The 23,513-nt window shown below is 43.5% G+C and overlaps 2 protein-coding genes across 3 annotated transcripts; both read right to left on the bottom strand.

Annotated features, from left to right (window-relative positions):
- Positions 1–6,928: 6,928 nt before the first annotated feature.
- Positions 6,929–8,730, bottom strand: LOC121568322 (transcription cofactor HES-6-like). Its single transcript, XM_041878877.2, has 4 exons — positions 8,365–8,730; positions 8,161–8,247; positions 7,979–8,054; positions 6,929–7,832 (listed from the first exon to the last, which is right to left on the bottom strand). The coding sequence occupies exons 1-4, from the start codon at positions 8,446–8,448 to the stop codon at positions 7,369–7,371; spliced, it is 711 nt and encodes a 236-aa protein (XP_041734811.1). The 5' UTR covers positions 8,449–8,730; the 3' UTR covers positions 6,929–7,368.
- Positions 8,731–12,087: 3,357 nt separating this feature from the next.
- Positions 12,088–14,056, bottom strand: LOC121568321 (transcription cofactor HES-6-like). Of its 2 annotated transcripts, none has more exons than XM_041878876.2 (4): positions 13,795–14,056; positions 13,546–13,641; positions 13,350–13,428; positions 12,088–12,845 (listed from the first exon to the last, which is right to left on the bottom strand). In XM_041878876.2, the coding sequence occupies exons 1-4, from the start codon at positions 13,855–13,857 to the stop codon at positions 12,451–12,453; spliced, it is 633 nt and encodes a 210-aa protein (XP_041734810.1). In that variant the 5' UTR covers positions 13,858–14,056; the 3' UTR covers positions 12,088–12,450. The 2 variants fall into 2 exon arrangements, with proteins under 2 accessions (XP_041734810.1, XP_041734809.1); XM_041878875.2 differs by having other exon boundaries at positions 12,088–12,848; positions 13,795–14,047.
- Between the last annotated feature and the right edge of the window lie 9,457 nt (positions 14,057–23,513).

The following is a 23,513-nucleotide window of genomic DNA, read 5'->3' as shown; positions in this document are numbered from 1 at the left end:
TATCAAGAAGTTTATAGGAGATGTTGTGCCCACTGTGACTATTAAAACCTACCCTAACCAGAAACCGTGGATAGATGGCAGCATTCGCGCATAACTGAAAGCACAAACCACCGCATTTAACCATGGCAAGGTGACTGGGAATATGGCAGAATACAAACAGTGTAGCTACTCACTCCGCAAGGCAATTAAACTGGCAAAATATCAGTATAGAGACAAAGTGGAGGCACAATTCAACGGCTCAGACACGAGACGTACGTGGCAGGGTCTACAGACACCGACGTCTCGCTTCCAGACAAGCTAAACACCTTCTTCGCCCGCTTTGAGGATAACACAGTGCCACCGACGAGGCCCACTACCAAGGACTGTGGCCTCTCCTTCTCTGTGGCCGACGTGAGTAAGACATTTAAGCATGTTAACCCCCGCAAGGCTGCCGGCCCAGACGGCATCCCTAGCCGAGTCCTCAGAGCATGCGCAGACCAGCTGGCTGGTGTGTTTACGGACATATTCAATCTCTCCCTTTCCCAGTCTGCTGTTCCCACATGCTTCAAGATGGCCACCATTGTTCCTATACCCAAGAAAGCAAAGGTAACTGAACTAAATGACTATCGCCCCGTAGCACTCACCTCTGTCATCATGAAGTGCTTTGAGAGACTAGTCAAGGATCATATCACCTCTGCCTTACCTTTCACCCTAGACCCACTTCAATTTGCTTACTGCCCCAATAGATCCACAGATGATGCAATCGCCATCACACTGCACACTGCCCTATCCCATCTGGACAAGAGGAATACCTATATGTAAGAATGCTGTTAATTGACTATAGCTCAGCATTCAACACCATAGTACCCTCCAAGCTCATTATTAAGCTTGGGGCCCTGGGTCTGAACCCCGCCCTGTGCAATTGGGTCCTGGACTTCCTGACGGGCTGCCCCCATGTGGTGAAGGTAGGAAACAACATCTCCACTTTGCTGATCCTCTACACTGGGGCCCCACAAGGGTGCGTGCTCAGCCCGCTCCTGTACTCCCTGTTCACCAATGACTGAGTGGCCAAGCACGCCTCCAACTCAATCATCAAGTTTGCAGACGACACAACAGTAGTAGGCTTGATTACCAACAATGACGAGACTGCCTATAGGGAGGAGGTGAGGGCTCAGAGTGTGGTGCCAGGAAAATAACCTCTCACTCAACGTCAACAAAACAAAGGAGATGATCGTGGACTTCAGGAAACAGCAGAGGGTGCACCCCCCCTATCCACATCGACGGGACCGCAATGGAGAAGGTGGAAAGCTTCAAGTTCCTTGGCGTACACATCACTGACAAACTGAAATGGTCCACCCACGCAGACAGTGTGGTGAAGAAGGCGCAACAGAGCCTCTTCAATGTCAGGAGGCTGAAGAAATTTGTCTTGGCACCTAAAACCCTCACAAACTTTTACAGATGCACAATTGAGAGCATCCTGTCGGGCTGTAACACCGCCTGGTACGGCAACTGCACTGCCCGCAACTGCAGGGCTCTCCAGAGGGTGGTGCGTTCTGCCGAACGCATTACCAGGGGCAAACTACCCGCCCTCCAAGACACCTACAGCACCTGATGTCACAGGAAGGCCAAAAAGATCATCAAGGACATCAACCACCCAAGCCACTGCCTGTTCACCCCGCTATCATCCAGAAGGCGAAGTCAGTACAGGTGCATCAAAGCTGGGACAGAGGGAATGAAAAACAGCTTCTATCTCAAGGCCATCAGACTGTTAAATGGCCATCACTAGCACATTAGAGGCTGCTGCTGCCTATTGAAATCACTGGCCACTTTAAGAAATGGAACACTAGTCACTTTAATAATGTTTACATATCTTGCATTACTCATCTCATATGTACAGTGGGGAGAACAAGTATTTGATACACTGCCGATTTTGCAGGTTTTCCTACTTACAAAGCATGTAGAGGTCTGTAATTGTTATCATAGGTACACTTCAACTGTGAGAGACGGAATCTAAAACAAAAATCCAGAAAATCACATTGTATGATTTTTAAGTAATTAATTTAAATTGTATTGCATGACATAAGTATTTGAAAAGTATCAGAAAAGCAGAACTTAATATTTGGTACAGAAACCTTTGTTTGCAATTACAGAGATCATACGTTTCCTGTAGGTAAAATAATAATAATAATAATATGCTATTTAGCAGACGCTTTTATCCAAAGCGACTTACAGTCATGCGTGCATACATTTTTACGTATGGGTGGTCCCGGGGATCGAACCCACTACCCTGGCGTTACAAGCGCCATGCTCTACCAATTGAGCTACAGAGGACCACATTGAGCTACAGAGGACCAGGTCTTGACCAGGTTTGCACACACTGCAGCAGGGATTTTGTCCCACTCCTCCATACAGACCTTCTCCAGATCCTTCAGGTTTCGGGGCTGTCGCTGGGCAATATGGACTTTCAGCTCCCTCCTAAGATGTTCTATTGGGCTCAGGTCTGGAGACTGGCTAGGCCACTCCAGGACCTTGAGATGCTTCTTACGGAGCCACTCCTTAGTTGCCCTGGCTGTGTGTTTCAGGTCGTTGTCATGCTGGAAGACCCAGCCACGACCCATCTTCAATGCTCTTACTGAGGGAAGGAGGTTGTTGGCCAAGATCTCGCGATACATGGCCCCATCCATCCTCCCCTCAATATGGTGCAGTCGTCCTGTCCCCTTTGCAGAAAAGCATCCCCAAAGAATGATGTTTCCACCTCCATGCTTCACGGTTGGGATGGTGTTCTTGGGGTTGTACTCAACCTTCTTCTTCCTCCAAACACGGCGAGTGGAGTTTAGACCAAAAAGCTCTATTTTTGTCTCATCAGACCACATAACCTTCTCCCATTCCTCCTCTGGATCATCCAGATGGTCATTGGCAAACTTCAGACGGGCCTGGACATGCGCTGGCTTGATTAGGGGGACCTTGTGTGCGCTGCAGGATTTTAATCCATGACGGCGTAGTCTGTTACTAATGGTTTTCTTTGAGACTGTGGTCCCAGCTCTCTTCAGGTCATTGACCAGGTCCTGCCGTGTAGTTCTGGGCTGATCCCTCACCTTCCTCATGATCATTGATGCCCCACGAGGTGAGATCTTGCATGGAGCCCCAGACCGAGGGTGATTGACCGTCATCTTGAACTTCTTCCATTTTCTAATACTTGAACTTCTTCCATTTTCAGTTGTTGCCTTCTCACCAAGCTGCTTGCCTATTGTCCTGTAGCCCATCCCAGCCTTGTGCAGGTCTACAATTTTATCCCTGATGTCCTTACACAGCTCTCTGGTCTTGACCTTTGTGGAGAGGTTGGAGTATGTTTGATTGAGTGTGTGGACAGGTGTCTTTTATACAGGTAATGAGTTCAAACAGGTGCAGTTAATACAGGTAATGAGTGGAGAACAGGAGGGCTTCTTAAAGAAAAACTAACAGGTCTGTGAGAGCCGGAATTCTTACTGGTTGGTAGGTGATCAAATACTTATGTCATGCAATAAAATGCAAATTAATTACTTAAAAATCATACAATGTGATTTTCTGGATTTTTGTTTTAGATTCCGTCTCTCACAGTTGAAGTGTACCTATGATAAAAATTACAGACCTCTACATGCTTTGTAAGTAGGAAAACCTGCAAAATCGGCAGTGTATCAAATACTTGTTCTCCCCACTGTATATACTGTATTCTATTCTATAATATTCTACTGTATCTTAGTCCATGCCGCTCTGTCATTGCTTGTCCATATATGTATATATTCTTAAATTCCATTCCTTACTAGATTTGTGTGTATTGGGTATATGTTGTGAAATTGTTAGAAATTACTTGTTAGATGTTACTGCACTGTCGGAGCTAGAAGCACAAGCATTTCGCTACACCAGCAATAACACCTGCTAGACACGCGTATGTGACAAATTTAAATTTGATTTGATTTGCCCTCAGAACAGCCTCAATTCGTTGGGGCATGGACTCTACAAGGTTTCAAGCATTCCACGGGGATGCTGGCCCATGTTGACTCCAATGCTTCCCACAGTTGTGTCAAGTTGGCTGGATGTCCTTTGGGTGGTGGACCATTCTTGATACACACGGGAAACTGTTGAGCGTGAAAAACCCAGCAGTATTGAAGTTCTTGATACACTCAAACCGGTGCACATGGCACCTACTACCATACCCCGTTCAAAGGCACTTAAATCTTTAGTTTTGCCCATTCACCCTCTGAATGGCACACATACACAATCCATGTCTCAATTGTCTCGAGTCTTAAAAATCTTTCTTGAACATGTCTCCTCCCCTTTATCTACACTGATTTAAGTGGATTTAACAAGTGACATCAATAAGGGATCATAGCTTTCACCTGGATTCACCTGGTCAGTCTATGTATTCTTAATGTTTAGTACACTCAGTGTATATTTGTCTCATTGCCACTTTGATAACCTGATATTTTAGCACAGTTCATTGTGTTTTTGTAGGTGCATTAAAATGTTAACGTTTCCCTTTCCCCCCAGTGTTAATCTGGACAGGTAAGGGTTTGTTTTGTTGTGATGGTGGTCCATGGGGTTTTCTCCCTATATTTTACTTGAATGTAGGCTATACCATTTGAAGGCTAGAACCTGATGAAGAAGGCCAAAACAGAGATGATAAGATTGTGTGACTATTGTTCAAAAGCAGCAGGCAATTTCAAATATAGGCCTATTGGGATATTGGCTTCCCTGACTCAAATCAGTGTAATCTATGGGAGGGATATCTGTTCATGAGTGTTGTGTGTGAAAGCATCAAACACAGAAGGGAAAGTGCACAAGAAACTGTCAGAGCAGATGAAAGGCTGAAGCTTTCTGTTGTTAGATCAGTGATTCTTCTTCAGATTCAAAGACACTTGAGAGGAGAGACTCATCCAAGGATGGAATGGGAGTCCCAGGGGATCCATTTCAGAACCATATGCTCTCATCCACGTTTGAAAGCCTCATGCCAACTGGCACCAGTCACTAACCTTTAACCCCGGAATTCAAATGTGGATGCTGTGCAATTGTTAATTTGCCTTTATCATTCATAAAACACTAAAACGACTTCTGTAATATCATCGACACGTCATATGTCACCTTAGATTAATGGGGATTATGCGCCATTATGATAAAGATGGGAAACAGGCCCGGAGTCCCTGTATTGATGCAACAGACTGCTTTATGCACATTTTGGACCATGGGTTTACCAAGCAGCAACAGAGTTTGTGAAACTAATGAGGAAAATGGCTCATGATACAGATGTCATCATGACTAAAATCTATGAAATTGTCTTTTAATAAACTATCTATATCATCGTTTTGTTATGGCCTAAATTGTAGATATTTGTTTTCCTATTCTTGAACCTTTATGTCTAAATGTCTCTCCCTCCGAAAATTCCTTTGACAGGTGCAAAGACGAATCAAAGCTATAGGCTACTGTGTCTGTGTCAGTATCTCTCAACTCGCCGGCTTTGTCGCCATTCTGTCAAATGGTAGCCTGCCGATCCAAAGCATTGATCATTGCGTCCTCTGCTTCCATTTCCCACTGTTCACACCTTGTCAAATTTGTGGCCCAGTTGTAAACCGCTATAAGCCCCCTGCGGCTGCTCAACGCTAATCCGACTCGTTAGCCATTAATTCCTTCATCAAAAGATGAAAACAGTCTGTGAATCTATTAATGTGTATTTGACAACCAATTAACATCAGTGATGAAAGTATTTTTCAATAAACTTTATTTTGTATAAGAAATGCCAAAAGTGCCTGTAGTTGCAAAATCCCCCAGCTATTTCAGTGTTTTATCCAGTGGCACTTATTAGGGCACAGTCGGTCTACTGTAATTGTGATTGAAACATGTCTGTCTAAGCAAATCGATGAGCAAAAGATGTTGAACTTGTGCTCATAGTCCACGGTGAGCTATGCATGATAGCCTAGTCTAGCCTATAGGGCCTGTCATGTTCTTATCCGTAGTCTATATGCAGCTAACCCAAGTGCATTTTCATGGCCAAAGGGCCAAGTAGGCTAATGGCTTTGGATAGCTGTGCGAAATTATTATGGTATAGCGCTAATATTCCATTGGAGGCATTGGGAATGGAAAAAAAGCGCGCAATACTTTGCAGGCTACTTTCCGCACACGTTATTTCAAATCAAGATTTGGGCTTATGGTGATTAGAAAACGTACAGCAATGTGCTTTTTAAAATGATGTCAAGTAATGTTGTGGTGGTGCCTGTTTATACGACCGACCTTGGACAGGATCTAACGTTGCTCTGTTGGATATGGCCATTGTACCTGACGTGTTACCAGTAACACTTGGTGCTGCAGGGCCGTCAGAGGTGCGACATTAGTCATCTATTGGCGTCGCTTTCCACGGCATAGCGGTGCCTTTGTACTGTAGGAGAGGACGCCGGTGGGGGAGAGATTAGAAAGTGAAGGTGGCTGAACTGGACTCTACAGAGACTAATAATTTATTCGACTGAAATTAGATGATAGAGCGATTCTGCCAATCACAAATGTATCTTTCAAGATTGACTTCTACATGATTTGTGGACACTGATGTTTCCAGGTGCTTTAAAAATACTGAATGAATAAATGCCTCAAGCAAAGGATTTTGATGATGAGAGTGTGGCACTGGCCTTTCATAGGCCTATCGTTTTGTTTCAATGCGTTGTTGGCAATTGGTTAATTACCTGGCCAGTAAGAGGCCTGAAGTGTTGTTAGTTTATGCTTCAAGCTGCAGTTACTCTTAATTGCTTTGTTTGTCAATTGGGCGATTAAATTGCCTTGTGATATTAGGTACTCTGCCAATCGTTTAAAATGTTATGCAAACGGTGGTCAAGTCATTCTAGTCCGAGATGCCTTTTAATTGGTTTACTTTGAGTCATTCTGTAAGATGGTGTAAACAAAAACAATCAAATTTTACACATGAAGACTGTCATTTTCATTAAATTATTTTATTAATCACATTGACATTTTAAGGACAAAACATTCTACACATTGTTACAGCGTCAAGTGGTTGGGGGAAATATAAGCGTTTATTTTGAAGGTTACAGGGCCAATAAACTATAGGCTACACCCCCAAGGTCCTTTTTTTTTTCTGTACGAATCTTCACTGGAAAAAATATTTTATAGCCTATTCAAGACATTGCCGAACTATTTCGGTCTCTAAATGAGCTTTTTCTTATGCAAATCCTCTATACATATTGAGATATTTACAAAAACAAACATTAGCAGTTCTCAACTGCGCAATAGCAGGAAGTGAATTTCCGGCGTCATGCGCTTTCCAGGTAACAGAAGATGTCACAACTTGGGGCCAGGTAGACTCCAAACTATTCTATTAAATCCCAAAGGCAGACAGTTGACTAGTACGGGCCACTACCAGGGCCTCCACATGGATTTGGAGTAGGTGATAGTGGGACTGTTCTGGGCCTCTTGGTTCTCCAGTGGGTCGGTAGCGCTCTGGTTATGCTCGCTGTCTGTCTCGTACAGGTCAGAGCACAGGTCCTCGGTGGAGGTGGTGGAGGCGGCAGGAGAGAGGGCCGAGGAAGAGCCACTGGATTTACTTCTGCATCCGGGTGATGCTAGGGCCGCGCACACCGCCTCGCCGGCTGGCCAGGTGCTGCCGTTGTTGCTGGAAGTGTCCGATACTATATCCATAACCATGTCCTGAAAGTGGTCCTCGTTCAAGGGCATACACTCCAACAGGTGGTTCAGTAGCTCGGCCGCCACCGTCGCGTCTATCCCGGGACAGTTGGACACAAACATATGGACCTCATGCATGCACTGGATGTAGCCTGCTGCAAACCTCTCGCTGGCCTCCCGGTTCATGATGTCAGTCTCTGAGGAAGAAGGGAAATTAGGCCTACATAGATTCAATTGCACTCCCACAGTGGCCGTTATGATAAGCAGCACCTGATATAGGCCTAAATGCACTTTGATGAGTGGAGGAAAGGGTCAATAGTGTGTGCCATTGCTCACAGCTTACCTTGGGAACGATCCTTGAGAATGTGCTCCACTTTTTTCACCGTCATCTCCAGAACCCCTGCGTTCTCCACCTTTGACTGAAACCGAGGGGAGAAGAAGTGAAAAATATTAGATTTAATTCGTTTCTATTGTATGACAGGTGCGCCAGGTGAGTCTACAGCGGGGGAGGTGCGCCAAACTCACGTCCGTGTCAGCGAGCAAGGTCCGGAGCTCCTGAAAACTCTCATTGATACGAGCACGCCTCTTCTTCTCCACCAAAGGTTTTCTCGCCTGTAACAATGACACATGGAGCTGTTAGTGCGTTGTAACAATGTAATAACTGCATTACTAGGGTAGGCTACTCTATAGAATGGGATCAGCGACACTACAACCACAGATGCGCCGTACCTTTCTATCCCCTTTATTAATCCCGTAGTAGTCATCCTCATCCATGCCAAATCCGTTCTTGATGTGCAGAGCCGAGGGGGCCATGTTGGTTTTGAGCCCGAGCCGTACAGTCAGTCTGAGATCCCAGTTTGTATTCCACTGCTATTTTCCCGATCCGTGAAAGAGAGCAGCTGGCAAACGGACCCGGTCAGAGAAAATCTATACACGACAGGCGAGACGCCCTGTGATTATTGTACAATCTTCGCTAGACGTACTGCTGGCGCTAAAGAGCTGTTGTAGGTATTTATAAGGACTAATTTGCATATGAATGTGTGGTTTGTCTGCACTAGCCAGGGGACAACAGAGCACACACCCCGAGAGCCAATCAGAGCCCTCTCCTTTGTCTTCCGCCAGCCCTTGCTGCGCGGTGAGGATCAGTAGTGTGTGCTCATCTTTTGGGTCGCGTATCCGGCGTAAGTGTTTTTTGCTGTTGATTTTTGTAGGCTATCCACTTAGGCTACTGTTGAAGAGGCTGCTATCACAAATGATATATCCATTCATTGGGTTTTCAAAGCTCCAATGTGTCCAATGTATTTCACCAGGTATCCCTATAGGACCATGTATGGCATAACACAGAGAGATATTATGCAGATTCCATAAGTAGATAAAAATTTTTCCCTCTATATTTTAGAGAGACATTTCTTTAGACGTGGAGTATTTGTAATATATATTTTTTAAATACAAATCCTGACAATATGCTGATTATCTCAAGACATTTTTTCTCTTCTGTTATTTTCTTGCCCTACCCAGTCCCATTTTTCGTATGTCCCTGTTCAAGGCTCTGAAGATTTCCCCAGCGCGGGTTCTCGGGTGTAACGCGATGCCTTCAGTTGGCAGCTGCTGGCGGAGGCCCCTTGGCCTAAACTGAATCAGCCGGGGAATTAAAGGCCCTTCCCCAAAGAAAGCGACAGGTGTTATCCTGCTCCTCATTTGTTCTCTCCCTTCTTTGGTGATTTCTGATTTGGATGCAACTGCACTCTCAGATGCCCCTATCCTTAAAACGCACAGAACAAATAGGTTCCCAAAACCTGCTAAATAGACCCTACTTAGTTTTAAATATTGATCTTTAGAAGTCATGCATGTTTGTATTTGCTCATCCCTTACAGTTATACCTCCAAAATAGCTTCAGGCTTATGTTCAAGAACAATTGGGTTATTATGGTTGCGTTTACACAGGCAGCCCAATTCTGATCTTTTGCACAATTATTGGCGAAAGAGCTGATCTGGTTGGTCAAAAGACCAATTGGTGTAAAAATATCAGAATTGGGCTGCCTGTGTAAACGCAGCCTATGTTATGTCTAGAAATTGACTCTTATCCATTATCCCAATTTCGTTGTTTGGGTGTGTGCACTAGTTTTCTTTTACGCACAATTGTCTATTTGTTTATGTCTGATAAAAGTGTTCAACCATTTGGCCTCGTTGTGTATGTGTACAGCACATTGTCATGCAAATGACCAATACACAATAGCGCATTTGTGTCTATCTAAACAAGCACGAAAATGTGTCCTGTCACCAGGTAAACAACATGATACCATTACGAGTGAGTTTTACACACAAGGTTTTCGCTACAGCAATTAGGCACCAGTCATATCTACAACCTAAATGAAGGCCGTGTCCAGAGGCTTTGAAGTGGAGGGGTTTGGCACCTCGCCACCACCACGCTCCGCTCCAGATCTCCTCTTAATGGTCTGGACTGGGGAGAGAGCAGCTGTCTCGGCCCTCTTTTGTTCGAGAACCCGCAGAGGGACCGGGCGCCCTTCTCCATCTCCTCTCTTCTCTCCCCTCTCTGCCACCACACAGCGGCTTCATTAGCTCTGTGGCCAATTATTATGGGTTTATAGTCAGGAGGAGAGGGACCATGTACTACAGCAACGTTTTCCATTTTCGAATTCAATAATTTATTTAAAATGCACCAAGTAGGCCTATGCATAACGTTAATTTGTCAGGATTTTTTATTTATTCACTATTGTAAACAAATAATGGTTTGCCTATACTGTGATTGAAAATATTTACAGTGGGGGAAAAAAGTATTAAGTCAGCCACCAATTGTGCAAGTTATCCCACTTAAAAAGATGAGAGAGGCCTGTAATTTTCATCATAGGTACACGTCAACTATGACAAACAAAATGAGGGGAAAAAATCCAGAAAATCACATTGTAGGATTTTTTATGAATTTATTTGCAAATTATGGTGGAAAATAAGTATTTGGTCAATAACAAAAGTTTCTCAATACTTTGTTATATACCCTTTGTTGGCAATGACACAGGTCAAACGTTTTCTGTAAGTCTTCACGAGGTTTTCACACACTGTTGCTGGTATTTTGGCCCATTCCTCCATGCAGATCTCCTCTAGAGCAGTGATGTTTTGGGGCTGTCGCTGGGCAACACGGACTTTCAACTCCCCTCCAAAGATTTTCTATGGGGTTGAGATCTGGAGACTGGCTAGGCCACTTCAGGACCTTGAAATGCTTCTTACGAAGCCACTCCTTCGTTGCCCGGGCGGTGTGTTTGGGATCATTGTCATGCTGAAAGACCCAGCCACGTTTCATCTTCAATGCCCTTGCTGATGGAAGGAGGTTTTCACTCAAAATCTCACGATACATGGCCCCATTCATTCTTTCCTTTACACGGATCAGTCGTCCTGGTCCCTTTGCAGAAAAACAGCCCCAAAGCATGATGTTTCCACCCCCATGCTTCACAGTAGGTATGGTGTTCTTTGGATGCAACTCAGCATTCTTTGTCCTCCAACCACGACGAGTTGAGTTTTTACCAAAAAGTTCTATTTTGGTTTCATCTGACCATATGACATTCTCCCAATCCTCTTCTGGATCATCCAAATGCACTCTAGCAAACTTCAGACGGGCCTGGACATGTACTGGCTTAAGCAGGTGGACACGTCTTGCACTGCAGGATTTGAGTCCCTGGCGGCGTAGTGTGTTACTGATGGTAGGCTTTGTTACTTTTGTCCCAGCTCTCTGCAGGTCATTCACTAGGTCCCCCCGTGTGGTTCTGGGATTTTTGCTCACCGTTCTTGTGATCATTTTGACCCCACAGGGTAAGATCTTGCGTGGAGCCCCAGATCGAGGGAGATTATCAGTGGTCTTGTATGTCTTCCATTTCCTAATAATTGCTCCCACAGTTGATTTCTTCAAACCAAGCTGCTTACCTATTGCAGATTCAGTCTTCAGATTAACCAAACACTTGTTGATGTCTCTATGACTGCGTTTAGACAGGCGGACTAATTGGTATTTTTGCCAAAAATATCTGATGAGAAAAGATCTGATGTGATTGTTCAAAATACCAATCAGTGGAAAAAATATCAGAATTGGGCTGCTGGTGTAAACGCAGCCTCAAAACCTGGGCTGCTGGTGTAAACAGCCTCAAAACCATGACCCAATTTCCTCATCATATACAGGTAACTGCCAAAATAAAGGAAACACCAACAAAGTGTCTTATTAGGGCATTGGCCACCAGAACAGCTTCAATGCACCTTTTCATAGATTCTACAAGTGTCTGGAACTATGTTGGAGGGATGTGACACCATTCTTCATTGAGAAATTTCATAATTTTGTGTTTTGTTATTGGTTCATCTCATGATGTTATAGGATCAAAAGGGCCCTCTATATATAAGAGAGAGAGGAAAAGTGTGTGTGTGTTCACATAAAGAAAATAGATAACTGTGAAGAAATTGCATACACATTTTTATTAATATTGGTTAATTATATACAACATAGAAGGGAGCAGTACAAAAGCTATTTGTGATGGACTAGAGCTAAGAAGCTAAATGTTTATCTTATTATTCAATAAATAAAGACGTTAATACAATAAATATAAGAAAAAGATTAATAAGCGCCTTCTACAATGCAGGCTACGGAAAGTAGACTTCGGAGTGGAAGTACTGAAAGGTCTGTATATATAGCACACCTAGATCAGAAACACAACCGCCCCACAATCCAACACAATGTCTTCTGAGTAGCATATCTATAAGATACATAACAGAGGAGGGTCTAACATAGAGATCCAGCGCACACCCAGAGGGCCGGTACAGTTTACCAGGGCCTCCACATCTCCAGCATGCCCAGGTGGGGGCTGAGGAGGTGGGGGCTCCCGGGCAGGAGCAGGGGCTTGTCCTGGGGCCCCACCACGTGGCACAGGGGCCCCTCCCTCTGGCCCTGCCTTCCAGACCTGGGGTCCTCTCTGAGTGGTGTAGTGGGGGATCCTGGCCCCTGGCTGGGTGGGTGGGCGTTGGACCTGAGATTGGGGTTGGCCTGAGAGGGGCGCTCTTCACTGGAGCGGGGCAGGGATTTGAGCAGGTGGTTGAGCAGGCGGGAGCCCAGCGTTTTGTCCATCCATTCGCAGTTGAGCAGCATGTTGTGGACTTCGTGCATGCACTGGATGTAGCCTGTGCTGTACTTCTGCTGTGCCTCCAGGCCTAAGGTGGGGTCTGCTGTGAAGGGGAGGAGACACTGGGTCAAACATGGGTCATAGCGCTCCCTGTTGGTGGCAGGATGTATTGCACCCAGACTGGCCTATTGCCCAAAATAAAATAGTATAATGCATTGCAGTGTTTCTTAATGCTGTTCCTGGGCACTCAAAGGGGTGAACATTTTTGTTTTTGCTCCCCTTTGAGTCCCCAGGACCAGGGTTAAGAAACACTTGACTAATCAATTGTTTAAAGTTGAAACCAAGAGAGAATATGGAGAAAAACGAAATTAAATAATACAACTATATGAGTACTAATACTCACAAAGGATTATTTGTATTATTCTTATTGACTGTTATTCAATCACTGATGAATACACCCACCAGTCTCCATAAGTGTGTCTAACTTTCCAACGTGCCGACACCGCCCCTAGCTGCTTATATAGAGTATTACACGCAGGCGCAACTTTGAAAACTCCTGGCACTTGCATGTTTCTTCAGTCAAGTCACTTGATCGGACACTTACCACTGAATTTATGAGTCTGAACATTCTGCAGGTGTTTCACTGTCATCTCTAGAATGTCCGCCTTTTCAAGTTTCGATTGCTGTTGGGGGAAATGGAAAGTTAGGGTCAAATAAATAACTTACATTGTGTCTTTCACACTCCATATAATTGAGCATTTACAACAATTAAAATACAATGTGTATATAGGCCTACTCACATCAAGACTGAACGCCCCGACCACCGTTTCTTTCAGCTGATCCAAGCAGTTATTAATCCTCTCTCGTCTTTTCCTCTCAATGAGCGGCTTCCGCAGCTAGAGATGGGAAGTGATAGGTTAATGGCGACCAGATACAGTCACAAACTGGACCAGATAATCACTAAGTGTGAGCATATCCGAAGAAAGACACCTGTTGATGTTTAGGTTTATATATATATATATACACACACACGTGGACAAAGGCAATACCTTTCTCTCCTCCTTGGCACTCGAGTGTTTCCCCACGTTGTGCGCCATGGTGCTGGCTGTCATCTCTCCTTTACGCTCGGTATCGTTGTGTAGTTAGAGTATAGCTCTCCTCTCCCGGCTGAGTCTAGGGTCTGTAAGGCCTTTCGCACCGTGCACCGCTCTTATTTATAGGGCAGAATTAGCATGTGAATGCTCGAGCTCTTTGGCTGAGGTATTTTCCCACACACGGGTCGCTCCCAGTGCCCCGCACCCATCAGTCAGGGATGACAGGTCACTACCTCTTTTCAATAGCCGAGCTACCCGCCCTGGAAAAAAACACAAGAGACAGATGTCCAGCCTGAAACCATGCACGCCTCCCCCTCTCTCTCTCTTACTCTCCATCTCTCTCTCGTGACACAAAGCGCGCGGGTCCCCTCAGGGTTTTAATTCCCAGGGCCGAACAAGAGTGTGTAATTACCGTGGTTACACCAGGGACCCCCTCGACCATTCATGCCAATGAACTGGGACAGCATTAGGCTTACTCGAGAAAAGTGGCCCAGTGTAGCTCAGTTGGTAGAGCATGGCGCTTGCAACGCCAGGGTTGTGGGTTCGTTTTCCACGGGGGGCCAGTATGAAAAAATGTATGCACTCACTAACTGTAAGTCGCTCTGGATAAGAGCGTCTGCTAAATGACTAAAATGTAAAAGGCGAAACTTACCCGCTGAAGTCTCACACAGAAAATATACCATCAACGCCCAGTGGCCATGTGGTCATTGTTATCAGTCTGTATCATTGTCGATACAGGGAAGTGCTGATGATGAGAAACGTTAGTGACTAAATCCTGAGTGAAGAGTAGGCCTAAACAAATTGCTGAGAAATTAAGCCAAAAGCCTATAACGAAAAGTGTCAATATTTTTAATTTAATGTAGCCTATATGCTTTTCCTGAGATTTAGCCTAAATGATGTTCGCGCAATGGCAAGGGATATACTGTATATGTTCATGACTGAAAAACCTATGGCAATTACACTCAAAGTTAATGAAGCTTATTTCAAACTATTTTCAACTCTGCCCTCGTTCAGCAATTCGATAGATCTAGGCTACTCAACGAATTTTCAAAAGGTGGTCAGGTTTCAATCTAATTAATTGATTAAAATTCAATACATCGATTGAAAGTACGTGTTTCATGTTCTGACTTTCCTTGAAATAAAATGAAATCCCATCACCTAATGGTACTGGGCGGATATGAGTGGGGGTAAATAGGCCTAATTACACATGAATTCCGATGCTCTTTGGGTTGGCTAATATCAACAAGGACAAATGACTTGAACATCCTGTCGGATACTGATCATGGCTTATTATTAATCAATAGACGACGTTTTTTTTTTTTTACGTACCACTTTGATTAGCCTAAGCCAGATAGCGGAAGCGTTTGAAAACTATAACCTAAACATATGTTGTCCATTTTTTCTAACTCTGAGTCAGGGAGAGCAGATGTCAAAGTGACCACGCGGACAGATGTCCCTCCCGCGAGCTGGCCCTTGGCTAAGGGATTCATGGCGAGGGCTCTGTGTTTGACTTGAGCCACGCGACAGCCAGGCGAACGCAAGAACATGGGAAACTCCACCGAACAATGGGAGGTATTCAGCCGAACCTAATCACCGTGAAGAGAGTAATAACCCTGTGGAGGGACAAGTGGATGGTCCAGCCTGGGAGAAGGCTCTCAGTGAGCCCCGGAGTAGGAGGTGACTAATGGGTAGTTAGGGCAGGTGTGCCCTGACCACTGGTTTTCGGGCAGGTGTGTGACCATCACAATAAAGCGTCATTATGAGCAATAGCTCATGTGTGGTCTTTGACCACTTTTATTTATTATTCATGAGATACATTTTGATATCACATTGTTATGCATGAGAATAGCATTTGGGCCTATTTGTGAAATTAGTGGTCATAACACTTGTTGAATTTGCTAACATGAAACAGTGTAGCCTAATGTGGTCAATTCGAATTGAAGGCAGTCAATTCAGGAAGTGATTTGAATTTATAATACAAAAATAAAAACACTTTTGAAAATAAATAGCTTCTACTTTTCAGTTTATTGAGAAGTCATTGGGGGAAAACATCTATAATTGAATTGGAATTTCAGTTTACTTCCTGATGCCTGAATTGGCTGCCATCAATTCGAATTGACCCAACCCTGAATGGTAGCCTATTAACAATACATGACATGTCCAAACAGGTTACCTGATTTTTGCATAGGCTATGGATGTTTTTTTTTTATTGGATAGCTTCCTGTAGGCTAAAAGGAGTGTGGTCCTCGGAGCCTTAATAATTAACGAACCTTCAGTAGGCAGTTGGCACTGACAGGCGACAGGCAAGTGTGCAAGGCTTTGAATGAGTGGACCGGAATGAGTCCACTTTTTAAACCACTTATAAATCCAGACTGTAGGCCTATAGTCACAATGGGTGGCTTTCTGAAGAGGCTGTGGCTGATGAATACACTGAGTGGTGAGGTCTCTTTTGAAACTACAGAAAACTTGGGCGACTTTTGGGGAGGCCTTTGACCATACAAAGCGCAATGGGACATCTGGCCACGCGACCCACGTGCAGTCAGCTGCCTTGTCTCTCGTCACTAGGAAACGTCCTTCAGAGGGTCACACATAAAGACCCCACGGTCGCGGCCCATGCGTCGTCTTCCAGAGAGCAGCGACCACCGACAGATAAACGTGTTACATTCACAGGACTATATCTATATAGCCTAACAAGGCAATACGATTTTCGTGGATCACATTTGTATATAGGCCTACCTAATTGATCCAATTTTCACATAGCCTATCCTAAACTACATGAGTGTATTCTATGTTGGAGTGTCAATTTGTGCCATTTTTGTGGCGGCACTATAATGGGGACTTATAGAAAGTTCCATCTTGTTATGGGGTGGTGGCACAGAACGGCCAAAAATCAACTAATCCGTTAAAATCGTTGAGGCAACAAGGGAGAGAAACTATCAGAGAGCCCGAATTAAAAGGCCAACTTGTAAAGAGGGGCTCGCGCCCTTTCCTGCTGTTCTCTCTTACCATCTGGTCACGCATCCCTGTGATCAGAATTAGTGTGAGAATGACAATTACACAATAGTTCCCATTCTCAGACGTCCTAAGCGTCTGGCTGCTAATTATGAGGAACACAATAACTCCTGTTGGGCCAGTGTGCCCGTCTACATCTGCTTTTTAAGGTTACTTATTCCGGATCAAGAGGCATATATATGAGGCGCTTCATGCTTGCAACATCAGAATTTGTGAAATGCGCATTGAAAATGCATATAGAGGGACACGCACTACCACATCAGCGAGATGTATCTTATTGTTGAAGGTATTGTATGAGCCTTTATTATTGGCCACATTGGAATAAATAAATAGGCCTATACTCTCTGCCCGGCTAGTCTCCATCCCTCCAGCCATCCTTCCAATTAAATTATCTATTTTCCCTATTAGACTACTATCACTCTATTTTCTCGAACACTTGCATATCTATTAATTGAAACAAAAACAATATAGCCTTCTAAAGGTAAATATACCTCTTCATAATGTGAGAACATTTAAAACTTTAGGGGTGTATTATCACACTGTTATTTATAGGTATTTTATTTTTTATTTATTTTTTATTATTTATGATTGTAATAAAATAAAATAAAATATATATATATTTTTTTACTTAACACTTTTTTTTATTTTCTTAAAAACTGCATTGTTAGTTAAGGGTTTGTAAGTAAGCATTTCACTGTAAGGTCTACACCTGTTGCATTCGGCACGTGTGGCAAATACAATTTGATTTGATTTGAATTTGGGGTATTATCAACAGTAAAATACTGTGAAACGTTTTACTGCATCATACTGTAAATTATGGTGCATTGTGGGAAAATGTTGTAGGCAGGGAAAGAATTGCTGCATTTCAAAAGCTACTGTAATTTCGTCCCACAGGATACACAGTATTTTTGGAATGCCAAAAACATTTGGCCCTCTGGCCCTCTAGTGGGTGCATGATAGGCTGGCTCATTAACATATTTTGAGGCGTGCCTTGTAGGAGGCTATAATTTGTTGCACTCGTTGGTAAGAGTGCTGTAGGCCCACCAATTTAACAGGTATGTCGTAGTAGTGCCCCATCACTTTAAAATGTATAGGGGACAGATTGGAGTGGCAGCAAGCCTTAAACCTTTAATGATTGAGCATTTTGCCATGTTCTTTTGGTCTGTTTTGCCCTGTAGTCGCTGCCAGTTTGGAAGCCTTTGTTAAGGCCTCTTGGAAGTGAAACACCAAATATCCCAGCCATCCATCCATCCATCCATCCATCCAGCCATCCATTAATTAATTCATTAAGACTGCGGTAGTATGTTCTTTTTAAACAAGTATAATACAGTCAATTCTACAGTATTGTACTGTGTCATTACACAGTACTTGCTTTGATACTGTATTTAGATTACATAGGTGTACTGCAATATGAAGTACAGTAACTTAGGCTACTTGCCACTTTGCTACCTGTAGTTACTGTCAAATTCACGGCAACCCCTTTACAGTGTTGCTGCCAGTAGTTCTTCAACTTTTTAAGCATGGTGATGGAATGATGGCAGGGGAATTAGGATCTTGTTTTCCCTAACATGATCCAGGCACATTTTATTTACCTAATGTGCAATAATTGGCGATTACACTTGTTTTCCATAGGCCTAACAATTAAATATGATGGAATGTCCAAGTGAAAATAACGTTGTGTGGGCAGTATTGCATTTGCACTGAAACCTTGCAAGTTTGCAAAGTCTATTGATCAAGTGAATTAGCATAATTGTTGCAATATTGCCAGCACAATCTGAAGATTTGGTGCAGTCGGTGTGTAGACCTAACCCTGCTTCAGTAGCCTGAATTATATGTTGAAACTTTAGACTAATTTGCTAAATTTGGTTTTACAGACAGCCCTTGTTTTGACGGAATAATAATGGGCTAAACCAGTTATAATGTAGACTACTAATTGGTCTTAATTGATAGGCTAGCCTAACCTTGGTATATTTGCCTAAGTTTGTAACAAATGTAGGCTAGATACTTTTCGGTCATTTTCTTGTTGGTCGCATTTGTTTTAAAGGCATTTTCAATAGGTGCTTGAAAATCACTTGACCCTTTGGCACGCACCCCAAGGCACAGCCTTACTGCATAATCGTCACAGATAGCATCTATTCACGACTATTCATTGCGCTGTTTTCTGCATTGAACCCCCAAATATATTTATTTCCCATACCTATTGTAGGTGGTCTCTTTTTATTGATAAATAAATACACATTGAACTTGTAAAGAACCATTAATTTCTGTTGTAATATACAGTGGGGAAAAAAATTATTTAGTCAGCCACCAATTGTGCAAGTTCTCCCACTTAAAAAGATGAGAGAGGCCTGTAATTTTCATCATAGGTACACGTCAACTATGACAGACAAAATGAGAGAAAAAAATCCAGAAAATCACATTGTAGGATTTTTAATGAATTTATTTGCAAATTATGGTGGAAAATAAGTATTTGGTCAATAACAAAAGTTTCTCAATACTTTGTTATATACCCTTTGTTGGCAATGACACAGGTCAAACGTTTTCTGTAAGTCTTCACAAGGTTTTCACACACCGTTGCTGGTATTTTGGCCCATTCCTCCATGCAGATCTCCTCTAGAGCAGTGATGTTTTGGGGCTGTCGCTGGGCAACACGGACTTTCAACTCCCCTCCAAAGATTTTCTATGGGGTTGAGATCTGGAGACTGGCTAGGCCACTCCAGGACCTTGAAATGCTTCTTACGAAGCCACTCCTTCGTTGCCCGGGCGGTGTGTTTGGGATCATTGTCATGCTGAAAGACCCAGCCACGTTTCATCTTCAATGCCCTTGCTGATGGAAGGAGGTTTTCACTCAAAATCTCACGATACATGGCCCCATTCATTCTTTCCTTTACACAGATCAGTCGTCCTGGTCCCTTTGCAGAAAAACAGCCCCAAAGCATGATGTTTCCACCCCATGCTTCACAGTAGGTATGGTGTTCTTTGGATGCAACTCAGCATTCTTTGTCCTCCAAACACGACGAGTTGAGTTTTTACCAAAAAGTTCTATTTTGGTTTCATCTGACCATATGACATTCTCCCAATCCTCTTCTGGATCATCCAAATGCACTCTAGCAAACTTCAGACGGGCCTGGACATGTACTGGCTTAAGCAGGGGGACACGTCTTGCACTGCAGGATTCGAGTCCCTGGCGGCGTAGTGTGTTACTGATGGTAGGCTTTGTTACTTTGGTCCCAGCTCTCTGCAGGTCATTCACTAGGTCCCCCCGTGTGGTTCTGGGATTTTTGCTCACCGTTCTTGTGATCATTTTGACCCCACGGGGTGAGATCTTGCGTGGAGCCCCAGATCGAGGGAGATTAGCAGTGGTCTTGTATGTCTTCCATTTCCTAATAATTGCTCCCACAGTTGATTTCTTCAAACCAAGCTGCTTACCTATTGCAGATTCAGTCTTCCCAACCTGGTGCAGGTCTACAATTTTGTTTCTGGTGTCCTTTGACAGCTCTTTGGTCTTGGCCATAGTGGAGTTTGGAGTGTGACTGTTTGAGGTTGTGGACAGGTGTCTTTTATACTGATAACAAGTTCAAACAGGTGCCATTAATACAGGTAACGAGTGGAGGACAGAGGAGCCTCTTAAAGAAGAAGTTACATGTCTGTGAGAGCCAGAAATCTTGCTTGTTTGTAGGTGACCAAATATTTATTTTCCACCATAATTTGCAAATAAATTAATTAAAAATCCTACAATGTGATTTTCTGGAGAAAAAAAAATCTCAATTTGTCTGTCATAGTTGACGTGTACCTATGATGAGAATTACAGGCCTCTCTCATCTTTTTAAGTGGGAGAACTTGCACAATTGGTGGCTGACTAAATACTTTTTTCCCCCACTGTATAGGCAAGCCTAGAACTGCCCTGACCCAGTAAACTTGTAGGCTTACATAATTTGTCCATTAGCCTATCAGAGTCAGCTGTCCATTATTTAGAAAATGCACACAGAAATGTGATACATTGTTGCATGTTGCTATATTGGTCAAAACTCAACCATGTGATGACACTGCACCTGTGCATAATAAATACATTATTTAAGAGCGTCATAATAACAAGTAGAACATTACAAGAGTTCCAGACCACTACATTCTAGGTTACTGTCTTGATTTGTGATGGCAGTAGAGAGGGTAAATTTTTAAAGGAAGGCACGTGAATGTATTATTTTTTGCCGAATTTGAACAAAGTGTCTTTAGAGAAATATCAAGTTTAATATCTCACAATATTTAATTAGGCTAATGTTTTTTTTTTTTTTTTCATGAACACATTTCTTCTGTCTGTCCGGAATGTAATTTGGGGCCTAATGATTTGAATAGGCCTTCTTCACTCCAGTGATGCAGACAGACGCAAGTAAGGAAGGGCCCTGTAAGCCCCGTCGTCCCTATATGGTCATTAGGGGCCAAATAACGTGGCATATAGGCCTAAAACAACAGGTTAAATACAGGATCGACTTCAAAATCATCATGCTTGTATTTAAAGCCTTGAATGGATTGAGCCCCATACATGTCAGTGACCTCATCTCAATCAGCGAGCCACCTCGCACGCTCCACTCTAGGCACTCCGTACTGCTACGTCCCCAAGACACGTCTCTTAACTAAGGGGGACCGAGCCTTCTGCTCCCTTGCCCCTCGCCTATGGAATGCTCTCCCTGACCATCTGAGAGCAGCTCCATCACTTGGAACTTTTAAAACTGGCTGTAAAACCCACTTCTACAGGCTATATTTTTCATAGTCCTAGTCCCATTCTAAAATGTATTTAGCACTTAGCCCACTATTGCTATTTTACCTGCCTTGATTCTAAATGTATGTTGTTGTTATTATTGTATATAATTTTTGTAATGTTTTTCCTCAGTAGAGCTTTGAGATAACTCTGTAATGAAAAGTGCTATACAAATTAAATGTAGCCTATTATTAAACATTTGGGATTTACGCATGGATTTCCTTATTGCCCTATCAGGTAAATGGACCTATGCTATGGCTTAAAAACAACAAAATAGCATTCAAATGCTAGATAAATGGATTTAAGTGTAATGTTCTCCTGTCATTGTGCTCCCAGTTAGGTCCTCTGTTCAGGAACCCAGACTTTGAACCCAGACAGTGTGTGTCCAGAAACAGGAACAGGAGACCTCAGGTGAGTATGACACCAACGGGTGTTCTGCAGCCCATCCCTGAGAACCGAGACCCAGTGGAACAGAGCCTGAGACCCCCACCACCTGAGAGGACCATCATCAACCTGCAGTTACACACACAGGTAGGACTCTAGTCCTGCAGCGTGACCTTCTAGTTTGTGTGTGTGTGTGTGTTCCACTGTGTTCGTCAACTATAATGTGGCTATAACTATTTGCATAACACCATAGGAATGTGTATGATTGAGTCTTTTTTAATTCTTATGTTATATCTGAAAAATCTCCAATGTTCTCTCTCGATTAGCTTGACCAACAAGGAGCGTTATCCCACTCTGAAGAGAAGAGAGGGAAAACCAACCCACTCTCTGGGATCCATGACCTGGTAAGTGACCTTTGTTTTAAGTGTAACCTTTTTTCTTAGAAGTGTTGTAGAACAGGGGTAAACAACTAAATTAAGCCACGGGATGATTTTTGTTGGAGCACATGGTCGGGGGTCCGGAACATAATTATAATAATTTGTACACTGCAAATTGACCACAACTAAACTCTAAAAGAGATTGTATTTGAAAATAACAATAATTTCATACAATGATTATATTGAGACACGATCACATCCAGTGCCTTCGGAAAGTTTTCAGACCCCTTGATTTTTTCCACATTTTGTTACGTTACAGCCTTATTCTAACATGTATTCAATCGTTTTTTTCCCTCATCAATCTACACACAATACCCCATAATGACAAAGCAAAAACAGGCTTTTATAAATTTCTGCTAACAACTAAAATATCACATTTACATAAGTATTCAGACCCTTTACTCAGTACTTTGTTGAAGCACCTTTGGCAGCGATTACAGCATCGTCTCTTCTTCGGTATGACGCGACAAGCTTGGCACATCTGTATTTGGGGAATTTCTCCCATTCTTCTCTGCAGATCCTCTCAAGCTCTGTCATGTTGGATGGGGAGCGTTGCTGCACAGCTATTTTCAGGTCTCTCCAGAGATGTTCGATCGGGTTCAAGTCCGGGCTCTGGCTGGGCCTCTCAAGGACATTCAGAGGCTTGTCCCGAAGCCACTCCTGCGTTGTCCTGGCTGTGTGCTTAGGGTCGTTGTCCTGTTGGAAGGTGAACCTTCACCCCAGTCTGAGGTCCTGAACGCTCTGGAGCAGGTTTTCATCAAGGATCTCTCTGTACTTTGCTCCGTTCAGCTTTGACTCGATCCTGACTAGTCTCCCAGTCCCTGCCGCTGAAAAATATCCCCACAGCATGATGCTTCCACAACTATGCTTCACCGTAGGGATGGTGCCAGGTTTCCTCCAGATGTGACGCTTGGCATTCAGGCTAAAGAGTTCAATCTTGGTTTCATCAGACCAGATAATCTTTTTTCTCATGGTCTGAGTCTTTAGGTGCCTTTTGGCAAACTCCAAGAGGGCTGTCATGTGCCTTTTACTGAGGAGTGGCTTCCGTCTGACCACTCTACCATAAAGGCCTGATTGGTGGAGTG

This window comes from Coregonus clupeaformis, chromosome 6 (assembly GCF_020615455.1).
Source record: "Coregonus clupeaformis isolate EN_2021a chromosome 6, ASM2061545v1, whole genome shotgun sequence".
NCBI lineage: Eukaryota > Metazoa > Chordata > Actinopteri > Salmoniformes > Salmonidae > Coregonus > Coregonus clupeaformis.
Note: the sequence above shows the minus strand (reverse complement) of the source record. Positions and strands in the feature narration are given on the sequence as shown.

Coding starts and splice junctions, on each gene's coding strand:
- LOC121568322 (XM_041878877.2), bottom strand. CDS start 8,448: ATGGCCCCCTCGGCTCTGCACATCAAGAACGGATTTGGCATGGATGAG. Junction 8,248..8,364: donor TTAATAAAGGGGATAGAAAG/GTACGGCGCATC, acceptor TCATTGTTACAG/GCGAGAAAACCTTTGGTGGA. Junction 7,833..7,978: donor TCTCAAGGATCGTTCCCAAG/GTAAGCTGTGAG, acceptor CTTCTTCCTCAG/AGACTGACATCATGAACCGG.
- LOC121568321 (XM_041878875.2), bottom strand. CDS start 13,857: ATGACAGCCAGCACCATGGCGCACAACGTGGGGAAACACTCGAGTGCC. Junction 13,429..13,545: donor TCGGGGCGTTCAGTCTTGAT/GTGAGTAGGCCT, acceptor TTCCCCCAACAG/CAATCGAAACTTGAAAAGGC. Junction 12,849..13,349: donor TCAGACTCATAAATTCAGTG/GTAAGTGTCCGA, acceptor TCCCCTTCACAG/CAGACCCCACCTTAGGCCTG.